Consider the following 20,007-nt stretch of genomic DNA (forward strand, 5'->3'; position numbering starts at 1 on the left):
GCTGTATGTCAGGCTTAATCTGCCCCATACTTGCTCCCCATGCACTCTCAATCCTTTCCCAAATTCATAAAAAGTCACTTGTGCTAAAAACAAATTTCAAGCGTTATACATCCATCTATCCCAGCCTGAACTAACGTTTTATGACAGAATAATAAGCAGGGGTCTTTATTCCAGCCTACACCTGTGCGGATAAACAGTTCTGTATCTGTATTGTCAAATAAATAAATAAATAAAATGAAAAAGAAAATAATATAAAGAATGAAGAGGTGATGGACAGACTACTTAGAAAAACCAATGCTGGTAATGAAACATAATTATTTCTAATAAGGCAACTCTGCATTCGGCCTATGATATTCATTAAAAACACAATGATAGAAATGAAAGATTCTTGAGTGAGTGAAAGGGACGAGGCAAAGCAAAGTGGCTTGATTCAACATTAAAATCTCAGTATGGGGTTAGTTATTACCTTGAAATGTTAACAACGTGACAAGTCCAGGCACTATAATTTATGAGAGCCACCGTACAAGTCTGAAATGAATAAAATAGCCCAAGCTCTAGTGCGAAAGCTATTCTAAACCAATATGCCTGTCAGATTATTATAATTGGAAAATATCATATGAAATTGGGAATATATATATATTAATTGTCCAAGACAGATAAGGTCTACAGAAAAGGCTTTTATTCAGCTTTGGTCTCAGAAGCAGCCCAGGGCAGCCTAAAAAACAGCTTGTGGATCTACATGTGTAATTGAGGATTAACATCTGGGTCAAAGTTGGGATTGGATTGGGAATCGGGAAAAGAGAAACAACCCTGAGACGTCTAAACCTCATCCTCTCTCCTTACCTGTCGAACAGAAATGGATGATAGGAGGTATAGAATAGGCAGTAATCTGTGTGCACACTTTTGTGCATGTTCACAAGCATGTCGACATGCACGCTAAGATTCTGACCCCTTGGAAGACACCGGAAGGAAGAAGAAATATGAAGAAGTGGTGTAAATGTGGAACGTCGTCCATTAGTCAGCACAACGTATCCATTAAGTTTCATATTTCCTTCACTATATTCTGCAGGAAATATTACACATCAGACAACTTAAAAGCATTGCACTTCCTATAGTATGTGTCACCCCGTGTTTGAGTGAAATAATAATCACCATAATACATCTCACTTTTATACTGGCAGGATGGATGAATTCCACATCATGTACAATCAATGACTGTAAAACCCCATCTGAAGAAAAGGAAAAAAGCATATTCAGATGAAAGTGTTCTCTACTATTTATATTATAATCTCACTATTTCCATTAGACTAGTGTTGGAATAAAATCTAGGTGTTACATACATAATATGGAATGCAGGGTACATATGCACTATCTGTATATATTTGATCTCCTATTAGTCAAAGCGAAAAGAATAGCCAATAAAAATGCATTGTACAAGAGCAGCATTAAACCCACCTAAAAGTGGTTGACTGCGCAAAGATGCTGTGGGGAAAAAAAGAGATGCATAACTCAATTCAAATGAGTTCCCTCTTGGAGTGGAAAAGAAGCAATTTTGCATTTTAAACAGGCTCAAAAACATACCAGAGTGCACATCCATCCTGCCTTGATTTCATAAAGTTAATCTGCGCAGAGTTAACGCACAGAGTGCATTTGTTTGGCAGTTACCTGGCTTTTCAAAACGGGAAATTGGCAGACGAGCGGCACAGATGAATATTAGGCGGGCCACCACGGATATTGATGCAGCAAGAGATTTAATGTGGCTCCCAGGAAGGACGATGAAGTGCTTTCCATTTTCCTGTTCGCCAAGGTCTTTTATTGCTTTTCAAAAGAGCTCTCGAGTAATATGGATCGCCATTAAACGGCACACCAAACTGAGCATTAGAAAGCACGGACTCGCTCATCTTCACTCCACGCCTGGTCATTTTTCATGACTCGACAGTGCCAGTGAATATCTTGCTAGGACTTGACTGGCTCTCCTAGCCGCTCCTCCTTATATCTTTGTGCTTATATCACTAATTTGCATGCACAAACAAATAACAGAAGTCAAAGAGCAAATGTTCACACTATTTTTAAGAGACCACTATTAAAGACCAGCACGATTTGGTGCAGAACTGAGTCACATCCTTCAGGGTCCGTTAGCCAGTTCGCCATGATCTAAACAGTCAGCTGTGCATGCAGTCTATTTCTACAGTCTTCTATGAAGGGGAATAAAAGAGCAACTCCTGGCTATTTAATGGATTTCTAAGTATTTATATTGAAGAAGAATAATCAACATGCCTGAACAAGTGACATTACAGGTGTTCTGTAAACACAGAATTATAGTTGACACATTTTTCTTTACCTTTTTGAATATCTACACATATTACACAGAGATACAAAACAAAGTACATTTATGGTTTAAAATATTATAAGCTTCAAGCTAATTTAAAGCTTGTTGTATTCTATCAATCAACATCAGTCTTATTTTATCCATCAGTCTGGTCTGCTCCTTTCATGCATGCACCATGTATAAGACCCTTTCTTCTGATAACATGACCAGAAAAATAATATGTTTGACACAAACAGCTCGACTTACATGTCTCTTACATCACTCACTGCACATTCCAGGGTGGGTAAAACCGCTATCTGTGTACACATCCACCACGTGAGGAAAAAGAAGGTCACGAATCATCTCATTAATTTTCTTGTTGCGTATTAGAAACCCTAGGATGATTTTTGAAGCAGACCTCCCCATGTGAATTTAAAATCATAATCACATAGCCGCATCTCCACTTCTGTGTCATTGTGAAAACGGTAAAGCTGAAACTACATTCATCCTCCCACATGCCAGCTAAACTTGCTTATTCACTTAGCGACTTAGTTTAGAAGCTTTGTGAAACCTAATCTGCTGTGATGATTCAGCCTTATATTTCTGTAGTGCCTGCAGCAATGCATAAATCCCCACAGTTGTGTTTGCAAGAAGTTCAGGGAGGATTTCTCTCCATTGGAAAATTGTTTTTTCTCCTCTGAGAAAAGCTGTGACCAGTAATGTGTGGCATGACGTGCAAAAGCCACAGGAAGCCAATCAGCCGCATACTAATCCTGACAAGACGGCTGCTTTTAGTGGCCTCGCGCTCATCAGATCAGGTTCACGGGGTGAGGGAGGCAAAGATAGAGAGCACCTTTCACAGGAGACATCTCGTGGGACAGATAGCGCCTTGAAAGGAGATGACGAAGGTGGCATTACAACCAGCTGCTGCGTTTTAGAGCCACCGTGCATTAAAGATGATGAAGTCGGTAATGTGGTGAGAACGAGAGAGGGAGAGAGCGAGAACATCGACTCTTTGGATAATTGTAATTCAGACGCCGTCTCAGGTATCCGAGGCCGAGGGTGAACTGGGAGAGCGCGTTGTGCGTCGGTATGAATACATTATGAACTTGTGCACGCCGATGCACCATGCAATCATCTCCGCCAGATGGAACGGCGCACAGAGCGTGGCCCATCAAACCCCGCCAGCTTGACAGGGAAGATGTATGGATGCCCCCACCCTCCTGGAACTCATTCCCATCACTTATTCCGCTCATTCTCCCTGCAACAAAGCCTGTCCCTTTGGATCTCCTTCTTCCTCTCCGTCTCATTCCCTCTCTCCCCGAGCCCTCACTTTTCAAGGCTTCTCCCCAGGCGCAGTTGTTTTCCCGAGCCCCACTTGGCCGGCGCCAGGTGGTGTGCCAACGTTCCATTCCATCCCATCAAATGACGCGCGCTGAAGGGACCTGCATCAGTCTGTGCTCACTCAAGAGTTACCAACCCACCAACCGCAGCACACGGCAACCTGTGCACTCCGATATTTAAAGAGATTGTACTCTTCCGTCGGGCTCATTCCTCAGCACACCCAACCGAGATGTTATTTCTGGATTACAACAGACATATGAATCATTCCTCCTCTTAAACGCACCGTAAATGCCATCATCAGTTACCGATGGCAGTAACCTTTAAAAGAACGTGATTTCACACTATAGCTACCCACTTTGATGCCAGTCGTGCTGGCTTAAGTGGACACTGACGAGTGGGCACTGTTAGTTTTACAGTGTGGCTATAATGTGAGATAATGTGTTCCTGGAGCATTTCTGCAGTAAATAGGAAGGACCGGGAGCCATCTGCTGATCCATTTCAAAATATGGTCTTGCGTCAAAGGAAAAAAAAGGACTGACCAATAAAACAGATGCAGCGTTTATATTGGAAGTCACTCTTTTTTCCTTTCGTCCTCTTCTTCAAAATGGATTTATCTTAACGTCTGTTTTAACCATCTGTTGAAATAAGGCCCCGTTGGCATGAAGCGCAGAGGAAGAAAACAAGTGTAGAGGAACAATAAAAGTGATTCACGGTTGCTGTTACGCATCCGTTGAAAATCGCAGAGATTTGTGTGGTATCTTGTTGCCAGACTTTAAAAAAATGAGGAAAAGGATAAATCCTTAAAGGCTGTGAGAGTGTAAGACCTCACAGGGGAACTCGCATAAAAAAACACTTGTAATCTCCTCTCGTGCCTCATCTACAAAGAGACAATCATAATTGAAATAGGAACAATAGAGGTTTTGCAATTACACCACGAGCCCAACTGCAATTTTCAGCATCTTTTGAACAAACAGTAAATAATTATTTACTGACTTCTTATCTAGAGAGGCAGAATTAGAGCATTTTTCAATAAAAGGCCTTTCATACTGAGATTAGTGCTCTCAAACGCTAGTATGAAGCCCGTCCAACTCTCAAGTCAATGACTCACTCAGCTTCCTGGCATGATCAGATGCCAGCTGAAAAGTGGGGAGAAAGAGAGAGAAACGGAGAAAGATGGCACATGCAATATGGCTCAGCACCTAGACACATGGCTTTAACTGGCTATCCACCAACACTGCTGTGTTTTTCACTGTGTCCCTCATTAGCAGCGTGTAGGTTAAAGTCACACACATCCTCAAGGGATTTGCGCTTGGTCCACAAGCAACACTCTGTCATTGAAAAAAGTTTGTTTGGAGAAAACAACATCACATAAACAGAATGTAACGTGGCCAGAAAAAGTAAACGTTCAAAAACTTGTGATAGACCGACATATATATTATATATTGACAGGTATTTGGCTATTTTGAGATTATAACTGTGCCTGCTTGGCAGATTAACAGAAGTGGTAGCATTATCAACATTTTGTTTTTGAGTGTTTTTGTGTAATCTGAAGAATGTTTAGACTTGACCTCTTAAACTTTTTTTTATCAAAAGACAAAACCTTAAAAATCTTCTAGAGATTCAGAAGAGATCTCAAGAATGTCTCGAACTATGCTCAGATTTGTCAAGATACCAAAGCTGTGATGAAAAAGCTTTCAATTTGAAGCCAACAATTTCTCATCAGATTTTACTGTGATTAGATCATTAGATCAGATTTTTCATCACAGTCTTTGGTATATTGGCTAATCTGAGCACAGTTTGAGACATCGTTGAGATATTTAAATCTCTAGAAGACTATTAAGGTTTTATTCATTTTGAGAAGAAAAAGACACAGAAAGATTTAATTTGCTTTGCATTTAATATCATCTAGCAGACCTAATTGCAATGTTAAAGAGACCTTACAGTATATTCCTTTGGGAAATACACTGCCAAGTTAACACATTTTAGAATTAGTCATCAAAACTATGAAATTACACTTTTATAAAACTATGAAATAAAACTTTTGTTTATGTAAAGAAAATTATATGTAAATGTGTAAATGTATTTATTTACTAAACTAACTTAAAACATTTAAGCATAAGCTTTTTTAAGATCTCGAGAAACATAAAATGTGTCCAAAGCTTTGACTGGTCACATAAGTGCAAATGGCCATATCATTTCTTGCAATTTAAATAGTACGCTGCCATTAAATAATACTATGAATATCTCAGCAACAGATTGGCCACCGAATAACCCGTATCGATCAACAACATGCAACTACTGAAAACCTAACGGAAGTCTAGATTGAAAGAGCCCAGAGAACTTCATGAGGTTCCCTGGAAGTTGTCAAAATGCTAAGAAACACGCGTCAGATGTTTCATCCATATCCGTATACAGCTCCCGTCCTCTCCTGCAGTTCAAACAGACTGCAATTACCTCTGCACTCTGCTCATTGCCCTCAGTACCACTCAAACCTGCAAATTGTAGCCCTTTATCCACTTATTCACTTTATTCATTTCAGCACTTATTCTCACTGGCTGAGGCAGCTATGAACGGACGTCTCTCCACGCTTGGCAACAAAAAGCGTGGCAAAGTCTCTGATGCTAGGACGAGTCGAGCCCACGGCGGTGGACGCCAAATCAATTTTCGACAGATAATAAAGAGGCTCATGTTTTACATTAACAAAACGCTATTTTACTACACTCAAAAATGTGAGCTAATAATATATTGCTCTCGCTAACTGAAAACACAGCTACGTGATAAAAGAATAACTGACAGGCACAGAGGATGAGGGGGGGGGGGGGGGGGGGAGAGAGAGAGAGATTGCGAGAAAAAAGAAAGACCCTGGCGGCAGAATGACGGTTTATTTCTGCTGGGACCTCTGTCTGCAAGTGTTTTGAAAATATCACATGACAGAAGCCATGTGTTCAAAATTAGAGTGAGTTAAGTCCGCTGTGCAGAAAAATATGTCGACAATTTATGAAACGCAGTCCTGGATGGAGATTTACTAAGTAGAAACAGATTCAGAAAACAACTACCCCCCACCCCCGCCCAATTACTGCACGCGCACACACACATACACACGCACAAACTGTCTCCTTCTCGATCTGTCCCTCCCTCCTTCTCCTCCTCTTTCCCTCCACGAGACCTTAAAAATGGTTCGAGTCACATCTGGCAGGCAGGAGACGCAGGAGATGGTGGAGTATGACCTAACGTCAGGGCACTTCCACCCTGAGCGCTTTTCTGTGTGTGTGTGCGCATGATTGTGGCACTAGCCACAGTTTGCTAATGGCTTTCAGTACAAGGAACTGAGGCGTAGCTCCAGGCAATGACTGCCCCTGAACCGATTGGCTGCCATCACTGAGTGGCTTCTTAATGACTAAATACACTCTAGAGAGGCTGTCTTTAATGCTCAAACTTCGGTCAAAAGCCTTGTTGCCATACTAAAAAAAAAAAAGAATCGGGAAATTGCATGGGAAACATGTTGTACCAAAACCAGTGTCTCTAACAAAACAGTAACAAAGCTAGAGGAAGAGAAAAGATATGCTACTTGTTTTCATATGACCTAAGAGAACAACCTTCTCAACCTTTACAGCAACATAATGCAAGTCAAATAAAGTACTGACAAAGTACATCAAAAAATTTACAAATACTGTCTCTATCAAAAAAAGACTACAGGGCGAGAGACTTGTTTCCATACTGCTTTTTTCCCTATATATATATTGATAAAAACACCCTGGCTAACAAAAGAAAATTCAGGCACTTAGGCCCTATGTCCACCAAAGCTTTTTATTAATGCGGCTGGCGTATTTTTCCAATTGTTTTCAATGGGAGTGCCGCGTTTTTTAAACGCCATGAGCGTAACGAGGCGTTGAACGTTTTTTACGCTGACGCACTGAGCGCCCAGCGTTATTTACTGGTCGCCGAGAGTTGAAGAATGTTCAACTTTGAGTAAAACGTAGCGCTCATCACGGTCACTTTTTACCCAACCGTCCAATCACAGTGGAGGAGGGGCGGGACTAATACCACACCGACCAACCGCCACATTCTGCTTGTACAACATCAACAGATGACGATAACAAGCATAATAATTTAAAACAAGAGCCAGAGAAAATACGTTACATTGTATCGACATTTTAATATAGAATCAACACAGAAACAAAATATGTGTGAAATGAGATACTAGTAACACTTTTGCGGATATTCCGTATCATAACAAGCAAAGCGTTTAAATTGAAAAAAAAAATGCTGCGCTGCCAAAACGTTCTCAAGCGCCCATAGCTAGCCGTTTTCTGCAGAGCGTGTAGCTGGCTAAAAACGCTTTAGTGGACACAAGGTCTTACTGTTATTTTCATACTTTTCAATACAATAGATTAACCCCACAAGCAAAATATTAAACGTAAAAGTAGCCTATTTAAAAAAAATATTGCATAACACTTTTGTGCACAAAAAAGCCACAAAACTACAGATGCTTAGCCTTGTTTCTATACTTCCCAAGGAAACATTTTCTTTTGTTACAGAAGCATAACTAAGAAAATGCACTGAAAACATAATATGAAAACTGCTCCTTGTTGGAGTAGCATAACTTGCAGCTGAAATACTGCAAAGTGAAAACTAAGAAATGTTAAATATATACTGTACATAAACCCTGTATGTAAGAAAAGAGCTACAAAAAATACAGGGACTTAGCCTAGTCATGTTACTGTATTACCCAATAGAATGACCTTTATCTAATTAAAGTAGCATATTCTTGCGAACTGAGAACATGCGTTATAAACAAACGGTACGAAAACACTCTCTCGCTAACAAAAAAAAAAAAGCTATAAAACTACAAGCAGAGAGGAAAGAGCCAAGCTCTGCTCAGCACTGAGAGCTTCAGTCCCTGCCACAGATGGACGGCACTGTGTTTGGCACTCTGCCAGCGAGTGAACAGATTGTCCGTGGCGGCGGCCTGGAGGAACGGTAGCTCCAGTGCAGATGGGTGTCCGAAATAACCCAGTGTCAGTTCTGCTCAAGTGTCCCTGACCTGGCACACGCGCCTGCTTACAGCTGCTTCCTCCAGAGCTTCCCAGAACAATTCTACACATGCACACAATACATACACAAACACACTGTACACAAAGGCCAATGTTAACAAACACGCTTTAAGTGCTGCAACGTTCAGCAAGGAAACAACACGAAAGAGACACTTTTAAAGAAATACTTTTGCTCCATACAGTATGTATCGTTCCACAGTTGAACTGAGACAAATACACAGCCAACAATGTTACACTTGGAAGTTTAAACACAAACAGAAAGAGAAGTGGAGGCTAGGTAGATGGAGAGGGGGAGTCAGAGAGGTGGGCACCAGACGGGTTGGCTGGCAGAGAGGTAGTGGCCATGGCACACAGGAGAGCAGCAGTGCCAGCAGAGCTTGTCTCACAACACCATCTGTGAAGAGCAGCACTGAGATCTCCCTGCAGCCTGCATACACACAGCACGCCAGCTGCCCTCTGCAACTCTCCTCTCTCATTTTCTTTCGTTCAGTCTGCTTTCTTCACTTTCATGCTCCTGCACTGTGATTTTACTGTTTCTATCGCAGATCTCTGATCTTCCTGAACACACAGGGCTCAAAAATAAGGATGTGAGAGACATTAAGGCCAGTTGATGTACTGTCAGGCCATTGCTGTATTGGTTCTACATCTTACATTTCTTGGGCTTGCATTTGAGATTTCATGTTTTGAGGACATAAACGTTTGATTTTCAGTGATAAATGAAATGTTGCAAATTGTGTTGATTTAAATCAGTGACCAAGGTACAGTTATAAGGCTAGCATAGAGAATGACTTTAAGATGGTCTTGGAAGCCTTACTGGAAAAGGGTTCTAAAAAGCCCAACATTTATGTTTTTTAAATAAATATGTTAATTTTACAGGATTGGCAAATTATTATATAGGGCTATTATTGAGGGCTATTATTAAACATCTTCTTATGTTTATTGTTTACCAACATTCCCTAGCACAAGCAGACATAAAATTCATCTAAGCTAATCAAAAAAGTCATCAACTGCATGTAAAAAACTCGATCAATAAATGCATTAGTTTTAACAAAAAACATAAAAAACAGCATCAATTGAATAAGGTTGTTTCTTCCACATGCATTCAAAAAAGCCAATAACAGCAGTAGAAGTTGCCTTTAAATAGGCTAATTCTATAATGTACAAAATATTTACATTAAAAAATGCACATGCACAATTTCCCACCGACAGTCAAAACAATCAAAGCTTCCCAATCTCACCTGGCATCATAGATGATGAAGACAATCTTATCAAATAATCCAGGGTATTTTCTCTATTTCTACCAGGTTCCCTGTAACCAAAGTCTCTTTGCGTCTTTCTGTGCTCTGCGAGGGGCACGGGGGTTGGCACAGGACCCCAAGGCCGGTACACCAGGTCCAAACGGGAGAGTGGAGCAGCCTGTCCTCCTGCTTTCAGAGCCTTCGAGGGACAGATGGAGACCTGCCTCTCGTTCTGCTCTGCTTCCAGGGATGCCCTGCACTAACAAGGGCACGTGTGGCCGCTGGGGCCTCGCGCTATCCTGCACACGCTTGCTCCCTGAGCCCGCAGACTGAGACAATGACAGCTAGAGCGCACGCAAATGCGAGCACACACGCTCCCCGCCTCCTCCGCTGACCCCTCCCAACTGATGTGCGGCAGCCACACAAAACACAGCACGCGTATGAGAGAGCGAGGGGGGGGGGGGGGAGTTTAGATAGATAGACAGAGATAGATAGATAGATACATAGATAGATAGACAGATAGATAGATAGATAGATAGATAGATAGATAGATAGATAGATAGATAGATAGATAGATAGATAGATAGATAGATAGATAGATAGATAGATAGATGGATACAAAAGTAAGACAGAAAGATAGATTTGTGCTGTGAATCTGCCCTCTCATATGCTCTGAATTAAGTGCAGTCTTGCAAAAACAACTCTCTTCTGGTCAACTGGCCAATCTGAGTTCATTCACATCTGCTTCTGCTTAACCAGATTCACTTCATACTTTACTACTACATTCATAATCAGATGAAAAATATAGATCTGAGGTGAACAAGCGTGTTTGCTCATGTTTGTGAAGTCCAGATAATCAGATTCACTTATGAACCTTCTGATTCATCGGCCTAAAAATGTACTGTGTTGACGCTTAAATGCTTTAGATCCATCCAAAATACCAGCATACCGCCTGCATCAATCAGACCCATCCACCCTTTTTTTTTTTTTTTTGCAAGCAGCGGCGGGAACAACCTCATTAGAACCAAGAAAAATCAATTTGGAGAGTCCAAACAAAGGCATGCATCTGCTTCTACTGCTGTGTTTTAAGTCTCTAGAGTGGCGCTCTTCCCCCTCTCCCCCCACCCCTCGCACACGTTCTTTTTCTGCTCTCTTTCTCAGATTTGCCGTTTCTCTCTCTCCCCTCCCAGACTGCCATCACTGCATGTGATTAACATATGTCTGGGCTTTCAGCCCCTGTCAGCTTGAAGGCATTTCTCCCAGCCGCCTTAAACAGCAGATGAGCTCCATGTGGAGGAAACACTCAGGAGAGAGAGAGAGAGAGAGAGAGAGAGAGAGAGAGAGAGAGAGAGAGAGAGAGAGAGAGAGAGAGAGAGAGAGAGAGAGAGAGAGAGAGAGAGAGAGAGAGAGAGAGAGAGAGAGAGAGAGAGAGAGAGAACCTCCAACCTGTCTCTCCACTGTGGGGGTTGGACAGAATGTGACTTTGAGATAAACAGCACTGGCAAAGAAACATTTCAATCCCAACAGCAGTGAGATTCACCACCGCAACTGTCTCAGAGTTGGGTAATAATACAGTACGGATAATTGTACCTTAAATGTTCAATCGCCAGCAAAAACAGAGAGTGATTTTTCTGAAAATTCTTACTGGCATAGCGTCAAACAATGTTGATTTGTTTTAATTGCCAGCGGTTGCATTCACTTGTAAATTACGAACATTACCAAATCTCCAACAATGCCAGAATTCCTCATTTGCTTTATCCGGCAGCTATAAAGTAAAATGCAGTGCAGTTATCATTAAAGTCATAAAAGGCAAATTGTGCAACAAGGTATAAGAAGAAATTACACTGCTATACTGACAGAAACGCATTCAAACTGCGTGATTGACGCCTACAGCAGCTCTTTCAGAAAATACAAACATTATCGAACAATTCCAGGATGATCACTTCCTATGAGGTAAAAAAACAATACTTTGCTGCATTTATATCCTGCAATGAGGTGTGTGAGAAAATGTCCTTTCGACTTCCTTTTTGTCAGCACTTACACACCTTCATGTCCACTCAGCACAAAGCCAGATTCATCAATTCCCCTAGCCTCTGAACGAGTACATTTCTCAAAATCCGCTACATCTATGATTTTATTGAGAGGCAACATAGCAAACTAAATATTCAGGCTTTTGTGGGTCCCTTCCGTCCCCTCCCTCCCCTTAAACCAATCTGACAGCCCTTTCAGAACCGGTAGGAAGAGAATATATTTCCAGCCCAGCTTGATAAAGGCCTGCTTTAAGAGTTGGCTGCATTAACAGACTGAAGGAGCAGGAACGAGACAATGCGAAATGAGGAAACTGTGAGCTGAAGGGATTCCACTTCTTTCGCGTTCCAAGGACCAATAGCGCCAGTTTTTTTTTTGTGACTGGCTTAAGAGCTTCTTAAAAAGCCAGTGAGCATACAGATACCTCTACAGCAGGGTATTTTTCTGTGAAGGTCCCAGCGGGAATGAGTTGCACACATGCGGTGTTCCCACACGCTCAGACCCTTGACCTGTGCTGCAGGCCAGGTTACATAGGGGGGAACATGTTTTTAGTGGTCTGCTGATGCTGAAAAAAGGGCCCAAATTAGCTTCTTCTTTTTTTTTTTTAAGTCTACTTCTCGACTGAACCCAAAGGGCTTTATCTTCCACACAGCTGGAAGTCATTAGAGCTCTCTTATGATCTGCTCATACGCAGGGTGGCTGAGCTGGAGAGGTTGCAATGAGACAGAAAAAGAGAAAGCAGAGGAAGGGAGGAACTGTGGAAAGAAAGACGATCATTAGATCAGCCAGTATGATGTTGTCTCTCGGAGGAAACCCCAAAGGGCACGACCGAGGGTACGAATCATGGTGTAAATGTTTCTCAGCCACAACAGACAGCAGAAACCACATGAAGGGCTCCTTGCAGAAGCAAAACACTGGATACAAGAAGCAAACACAGCAAAAAAAGTACTCAGCTAACATCATATATAAGCTGTGTGATGGGAATGCTTGCGTTTCATGCAGATCTGCTACAAATATGAAGACTCAAACAGGTTGGAAATGCCTTCTTGTGCCGTCAATCCACACTTATTTTAATATAAAGCCACAGATAAATTGTCATAATGCAGGGAATATTATTATGAATGGATGACCTATGTTATGCAGCAATCCCATAAACAATCCCAATCCCAATAACCATCTCCTTTCCTGTCTGTCTTCTAACATTGTTACTTTCTGTTTTCTAGTGATGCACAGAGATTTCGGCAACCAAAATATTTAATTAATGACATTTCATAAGGACTTCTCTGATCATGCGTTTTGCACACAATGTGGATAAGCTAACAGGTGCACACTTTCCTGTAACCAACAACTATGATAGAGTAGCAATGTTGAAGAACCGCAGAACTTTGTTCAATAACTCAGTTACCCTAATTTAATTACCAAAACGTTATTTTTAGTTTCGGTTTCCAGCTAAATGGAAACTTTATTTTCAGTTTCGTGAAAAAATTATTTCTGTGCATCACTACTGGTTTCTATAAGTATCTTGTGTGAATGAAGGCGCCACAGCTTTCTTAGCCACCTTAGTGTTGAGGGTCTGCATGAAAAAATAAGAGAAAAAGCCAAAGCAAGCATGTGTGTGTGTTTGTGTGTGTGTGTGTCCAGTCCTGAGCCATCTGTCCGTTCTGCTGTCCCTGAGTCCCAGAGCAAGCTGTGGCTGAGGGCCGGGGCCAGATCTGTGTTCCACAGCTATTCATGATTTTCTCACTCCACCTTTTCAGCATGACTGTGGCACACAGTGCACGCCAATCAAGTTGAACAACTGTCACCAAGTCCAAAGAGACACCCCGCCCTCCTCGCCCCCTGTGACGGCAGAATAATCCCGCTCTCCAGTCTTTATAATGTGTGCAAGTATCATCTGAATGTGCGGCTCACTAGAAAGTGAAACAGGCAGTTGTGCTGATTCATGAAAAGCATGTCGTCAGTAACAAATCAGCCCCCTCATTCAGACCCGAGCCAGACTCTGCTCTCAGCCCAGTCATACACACTTGCACCGTCTGACAGCTGAGTCGCTCTTTCTCATTGCGGAAAACAGACCATGTTTCATTAGGCGATGAATTACAATTCTTTTGTCTGTATAACAACAGAGAAAGGGACGTGAAGGTAGTGCCTACATGGCTCATCCTTTAGTGTTTGCACACTAGGTGGTGCTATTAATACATACTTCAAAAATAAAATTTTCACACATACACGCACACCCCAACACATACAGTACAGTGTGACAGATTCATTGTGTCTGGTTCTGCATTTAGGTAACAAACAAAAACACCTACGTCTCATTTCTAAATCCTGATCACGAGCCGTTCGGTTTTCAGAGGCGAGTCCAGATGCGCACTGACAGATTCACCAGCAAATGCTGAAGAGAAAAAAAAAAAAAAGATGTTTCTGCTTTAGAACGTTTTTGTCAACTTTTTTGAAAGTGAGGATACCAGCTGTCCCAGCTTATGTTTAGATTATGTAATGCAAACATATTGTGGAAAGAGGATAGAAACAGCACAATGCAGCCTCTTCTCAGTTCTGACATTACTTTCAGTATCCTCATGAGTGACTAACACAAAAAGAGAGCGAGCAAAACAAAACAAGAGGAATCTGTCAGTGGGACCGGAGCCGCCTGAGTGAGAGATCGAGCCCAACAGGAACCAGTCATTCCTGGCCCAGCCCTTTTCCACACAATAGCCTTTAGAATGGAAGGAACCATGGGCCCGGCAGAGATAGCCCACTGTCAGGAACCAGGACGGACAGGGCCCGCCCAGCCTTCCCGGGCAGGATGTCGCTGTTGCTGGACTGCGCGGCCCCGATATCCTACGTTCACACATTCTTCCCCCACCGGCAGGCCGGGATGTTTTGCTCCTCAGGTAATTAGAGTCGGAAGCCACGAGGGCAGGCGAGCTCATGGCCTGACCTCCACTGTCCTGGTCGAGAGGTTGGTCCCGCTATCAGGCTTCCGCAAGCTACGGCTGGGGCATCAACAAGCTGCCGCTATCCGCCGCACTCTTGCCCTTCTTGAGGAACACCCAGCAGGCAGAAACAGTTTCCACAAAAATCGAATGCTCGTCATTCAGTAAGTCCCTTGTTCTTAGGGATTGTTCACCCAAAAGTGAAATTTGTCATAATTTCCTCACCCTCTTGTCTTTCTGTCTTCTAAACAATACTAAGTCCCTCGAAAAAGGGGTTGAGGTACGGATTTCATATATACGCCCACACTCTATACTCACAGATTATGATAAAACACTCTCCAGCATCCTCATGAAATATTCACTAGCCCCAGTGAGGTGAGAACAGATAGAGCAGTGTTTCTGTGGCACACTGACCCAGCGGTGTCCCGGGCAGACCCCGAGCATCCCTCTGGTCAGCACTGCTCTACTTCAGCACACCTCCGACCACATAGTACCGCCAGCAGCCCGCTGCAGTTGCCATGACAACGGGCACTGCAGATATGTTGTGAGGTGAGCAGCCTGTCAACCTGCAGAGGGGCTTTTGTGTGTGTAGTACATGCTAAATAAAGTCACCGCCACTACTACAAAGAGAAAAAAACAGATACAGAGGACATAAAAAGAAAAACTCATTGCTATTATTAAAATATATGGTGATCAGCGCAGCAGTGGATGAGTTATGCTCGACCTCGCTTGAATCAAAACAGTATCATGTCACAGCCATAAAACTAAATATGTGTGCTATTAACATCACTTGTCCATTGCTCAGAAAGCCTCTAGCTACTAAATCAAACCCACAGATGGCATGAAGTCTGAGGCGGGAGAGGAGAAGCATTGAAGGAAAGAGGGAGCTAAACAACTGCTACACTCAGTTCAGGGTTTGCATGCCTCTATCAGCCAAGAAAAGCCAGGGAAAATAACGGCCTCACCACCTGAAAAAATAAAATGCAAATCATTTGTTTTGTTAAAAAAGTTTTTTTTTTTTTTTTTTTTTTTTCAATTTAGTGTTTTTTTCTTATTGCAATAGGCCAATTTCCTACCAAATCTACCAACAACCATATATATGGATATTTTGTCCTTTTAAATATTATTACCGATGTAAACAAACATTTTAAAAAATATTCCCTAATTTTGTGTGTATCTTACAGTATTTGTTATGATTAAATCACATTTAACTTTATCATGATGAAAACGATATCAATATCTCTTTGGACACTTTTTATTTATACTTTTATTTATAACATAATTTTAAAATGTAATCAACATTAGCTACAGATGCAGTTTTTTTTTTTTTATCAATATATTTCATTAAATATAGCCTACATTTCCAGTGATTCTGTGATTTGGCAAAAAGAGGTCCTTTGGCAAAGTAATCCATGACCCGAAGTCATTTTTTCAGTCTGGACCCCCGCACAGCCAAAAATGCATAACAGTAGGGCAGTAAACACAGAAACGTGATCCATGAATTGTGGGTAGTGAACACATTTCCACATCAACGCAACTACCGTATGTGCTATTAAAAGTGTTTCAGAAAAAAACAACTCAAACAATCCTTTCATTTCATCCTCTGCTGAAACTCAAGAGATCAAGATGCAGAGAGCAGATCAATAACACTGTCAAGCACTCCAAAGTCAGAGTCTGAAATGAACGGCATTGCACAGAGGCAGACGTCTTTGAAAAAGTAAGATCTGCGAGAGTGAGGACAGCAGGAGTTAATCGAACTCTATAGCCTCCAGCTACATGCTTCTACTACAAATGCAACATTTCTACCACAAATGTTCAGTTCTACTGAAATATTGTGCATTGGTTTGCACCATCACGCTAATAAAAAATACATGAATCTATAAAGTTATGTTGCTCTGTATAATAAGTTCCCCATTACATTGCAGCCTGCATTATCCATGAAGGAGGCGATCTGATTATAACATTATTCCACAGCCCATCATAAATAAAGCTAGTGATTATTGGCGAACGAGCACAGCTTGCAAGAGTGAATCAAATCTGCACATTAAAACATGATACTGTGTGATGCTTCTGGATATGCCGCTGTACAGACCATCTCCTCCTGTTTCATTCCTCCCTCACTTCTTTCTGCTTCTATAGTTTGTGGCATCTGGCACAGTGACTCTACGTCTGTTCAATCGCTCTGAGCTCCGCTCTCAATCTTCCCTCTCTCTCTGGTCTCTTACAGGGTTGCCTGATCTCCTCCTCCCTCTGGTTTCCTCTGCCACGTCCAGACTGGTCCTGCTCGGTGCTGATATAGTCCTGGCCCGCAGCCCTTCCCATCAATCTCCAGCCTGTGGCATCTTTGAACACAGAAAGGCCCCACCCTGACAAATGCCTATGAAAACTTTATTCCATGCGGTCCTTCTCTTTATCTTTGCCGTTCCTTGTGTCCTAGTGGCCCCGGCCCCCTGTCTTTCCCATCCGTTTTGCTCTGTGCCGTCTGATTCCGTCAGATCAATGTCTCGCTCTCGCTGTATCCAATAATCATGTAGATCTGGACTTCTAGTCCGCTCTGAATCCGTTTTACTGTCCACTCTTCATCGACTCTCTGCGTTACCCATAATCCACTCTTTGGCTTAACTCCATTTTCATCTCATCGTGTCTGATAGCATATTCCCAGAGGCCCTCTGGTTGTGTTAGAGGGAGAGAAAAAAATCACTTTTCTTTTCATGGTTCCAGATAACCCGCCACCCTCCCTTCACGATCAACACCCACCTCCGTCACCCCCTTCTCCCCTCCCAGAATGTGGATAAATAATTGAAAACAAGTGCAGGGATTTGCCAGACTGTAAGCTTCCTTTCATATGTTAATTACTCACAAACAGTTGTTTTGAATAAAGGCATTCTCCTCTCTCTCCTCCTCTTCGGGCTCCAAATCCTGCGTAAAGAAAAACGTGGTGCCAATCGCAGATAAATCCAACTTTCTGTTTATAGCATTAATCCATCTTGTGCACACACACACATACGCACACACATCCAGGCGCCTCCAGCGCTCAGCTGATGCAAGGGGCCTTTTAAGAGAATCGTGTTTGGCGCGGAGCGACAGGGAGCACCAGACGGGAGCCAAAAGTGAGATCTGAATAAGCATGCTGTGAGTGTGCACGCTCTCTAATCAGCCGCCGACTTTTCCGTTTACACTGTCATTAAAAGCAATAGCCTGAGGCCGTGCATGACAAATCATCTCTTTGGCAATAAGTGCTCGGGGAGACTGCGTCCAGAAGGACCCCCTTGTCAGTGACGAGCGCTGTCTTCCACGCTTCCATGCTGTGCACAATGATGGTGGCGAATCACCCCAGGATATATCTGGATACCGGATTAAAAATAGGAACGGATCACAATGGTCGATTAGTTGTCTAAGAACTGACGATTTGGGAGGTAATCCTTTTCTATTAGTTATTTTAGCAGTCGTACTGTACTTTCATTTGCATGCTGCGCTTTAATTGTTTGACAAACTGTGCTTTAAACTGTTTGCACTGTATGTTCCATCGGGTCAAGTGAACCTAAAACATGCCTAATTGTAAAGTCCTTTTTAAAGGGATAGATCACCCAAAAAATTACTAATTAGTCATCAATTACACACACTTATGTCCTTCCAAACCTGTATGACTTTGTTCTCTGGAACACACAAAAAAATATTTAAAACAATTTGTCACTATAAAAACTACATGAAAAACGTAAACTTAAAAAAGTCAAATAAGTTTAAGTTGAAATACTAAAACTGACATAAAAAAACTAATTAAACCAATATAGAAATATAAAAAATATCTATATAAAAAAAATGACAAAAGCACATAAAATGAACACATAACAAAATGAATAAAACCAAAATGAAAAATTTAAATCTTGATAAATACTGTAACAATATCACATAAATAACACGCTAATATCTTTAGCATATTTTATTCCAAAATAAGAAAGTTATACAGGTTTGAAATTACATGAGGCCAAATGATGACCGTATCTAAACATTTTTGGGTGAACCATCTCTTTAATACCAATTACTCAACTAGTCATTCAGACAATCCTCCGACAAGTAAACTCAAAAATATATTGTTTTGCACATCGCTAACAAAAATACCGCAGGGGTAGCTGTAGGTAGCTATACAAGGGTGAGCATTCAGACCGTAACCTGGCCAACGCAAATTCTAGATGCGATTAGGTCTCTGGAGGACGAAAATGTTCGGAATTAAGTGTCTCAGGGTGAATGAAACCATGACAAGCTCCTAATCCCTCTATTGAGATGGCACGCTACACTGCGCACAACTGCAACACAATCTAACCATCAACGTGGCTTCAACCACACATAACGCTGTGCCATATCGTACGCACAAACCCCCTTCATATGAGTGTAGCACCATCTCCCATATGGTGCCGGGAGGAGGAGGGGCAGGAGGGAGACGGTGAGAGAGACAGAAAGAAAGAACAGTTCAAATTCACAAACATAAAATTACAGCTGCACCATTAGATTTGATCCCAGTGCAGCTGTGAAATATTATGTGGACAATTTAATACTGCCAAAGAGGAAATAGCAGATTAAGATCATATCTTTGCATCGCTGCCAAAGTGTGCGCTTGTTTCGGAGGAGGGGATGGGTTCGTTACAGACGCACCTCTTTTCACGTCTCTCTCGCTTTCTCTGTTGGTAAGGTATGCATGGAGGTGCAGACAGGGCTGTGCTCAGAGGGATGAGCCATTCACGTTTCACTCAGGCAGCCCTAAATGCCCTGCGAGCCAGTAATTTGTCCAGTCACCGGGGGGAACATTAAAACCAGACCAAAATAATTCTTTACAGTTATGGAAAAAGTGAAGAGAAGAAAAACAGTCACATGCATTGCACACATCTTTCCCCTGAAAAGTTATTACATTTTGTCAATGGTATGGAGTAATGGCAATCATATGTGGAGCTGAACTCAGAGCGGTAGTCAAGGCTAGGCTAATCGCGCTAGCAGGACTGGGAACCCTTGACACATAACGGATACTTGTTACTGAAGTATAGCTTACAAAACCAGATGTTGATAAAGACACATTAAGACAGATGGGAGAACAATTACTGGCACACACA

At 42.0% G+C, this 20,007-nt stretch overlaps 1 protein-coding gene across 14 annotated transcripts in view; it reads right to left on the bottom strand.

Moving 5' to 3' along the window:
- runx1t1 (RUNX1 partner transcriptional co-repressor 1) overlaps positions 1-20,007 on the bottom strand; it is a 123,771-nt gene that overhangs the window by 24,757 nt on the left and 79,007 nt on the right. For 3 of the 14 annotated variants that reach the window (XM_079590379.1, XM_079590380.1, XM_079590373.1), the window contains exon 1: positions 17,131-17,229. The exons of 9 other annotated variants lie outside the window; for them this stretch is intronic. In XM_079590379.1, coding sequence (XP_079446505.1) covers positions 17,131-17,227 — 97 coding nt within the window. In that variant the 5' untranslated portion in view covers positions 17,228-17,229. Of the gene's footprint in view, positions 1-9,944; positions 10,281-14,281; positions 14,365-17,130; positions 17,230-20,007 lie in introns of those variants that run through there. 2 more of the 14 variants (XM_079590374.1, XM_079590375.1) reach the window with 2 other exon arrangements.

Source organism: Phoxinus phoxinus, assembly GCF_949152265.1.
Source record: "Phoxinus phoxinus genome assembly, chromosome: 19".
Lineage (NCBI taxonomy): Eukaryota > Metazoa > Chordata > Actinopteri > Cypriniformes > Leuciscidae > Phoxinus > Phoxinus phoxinus.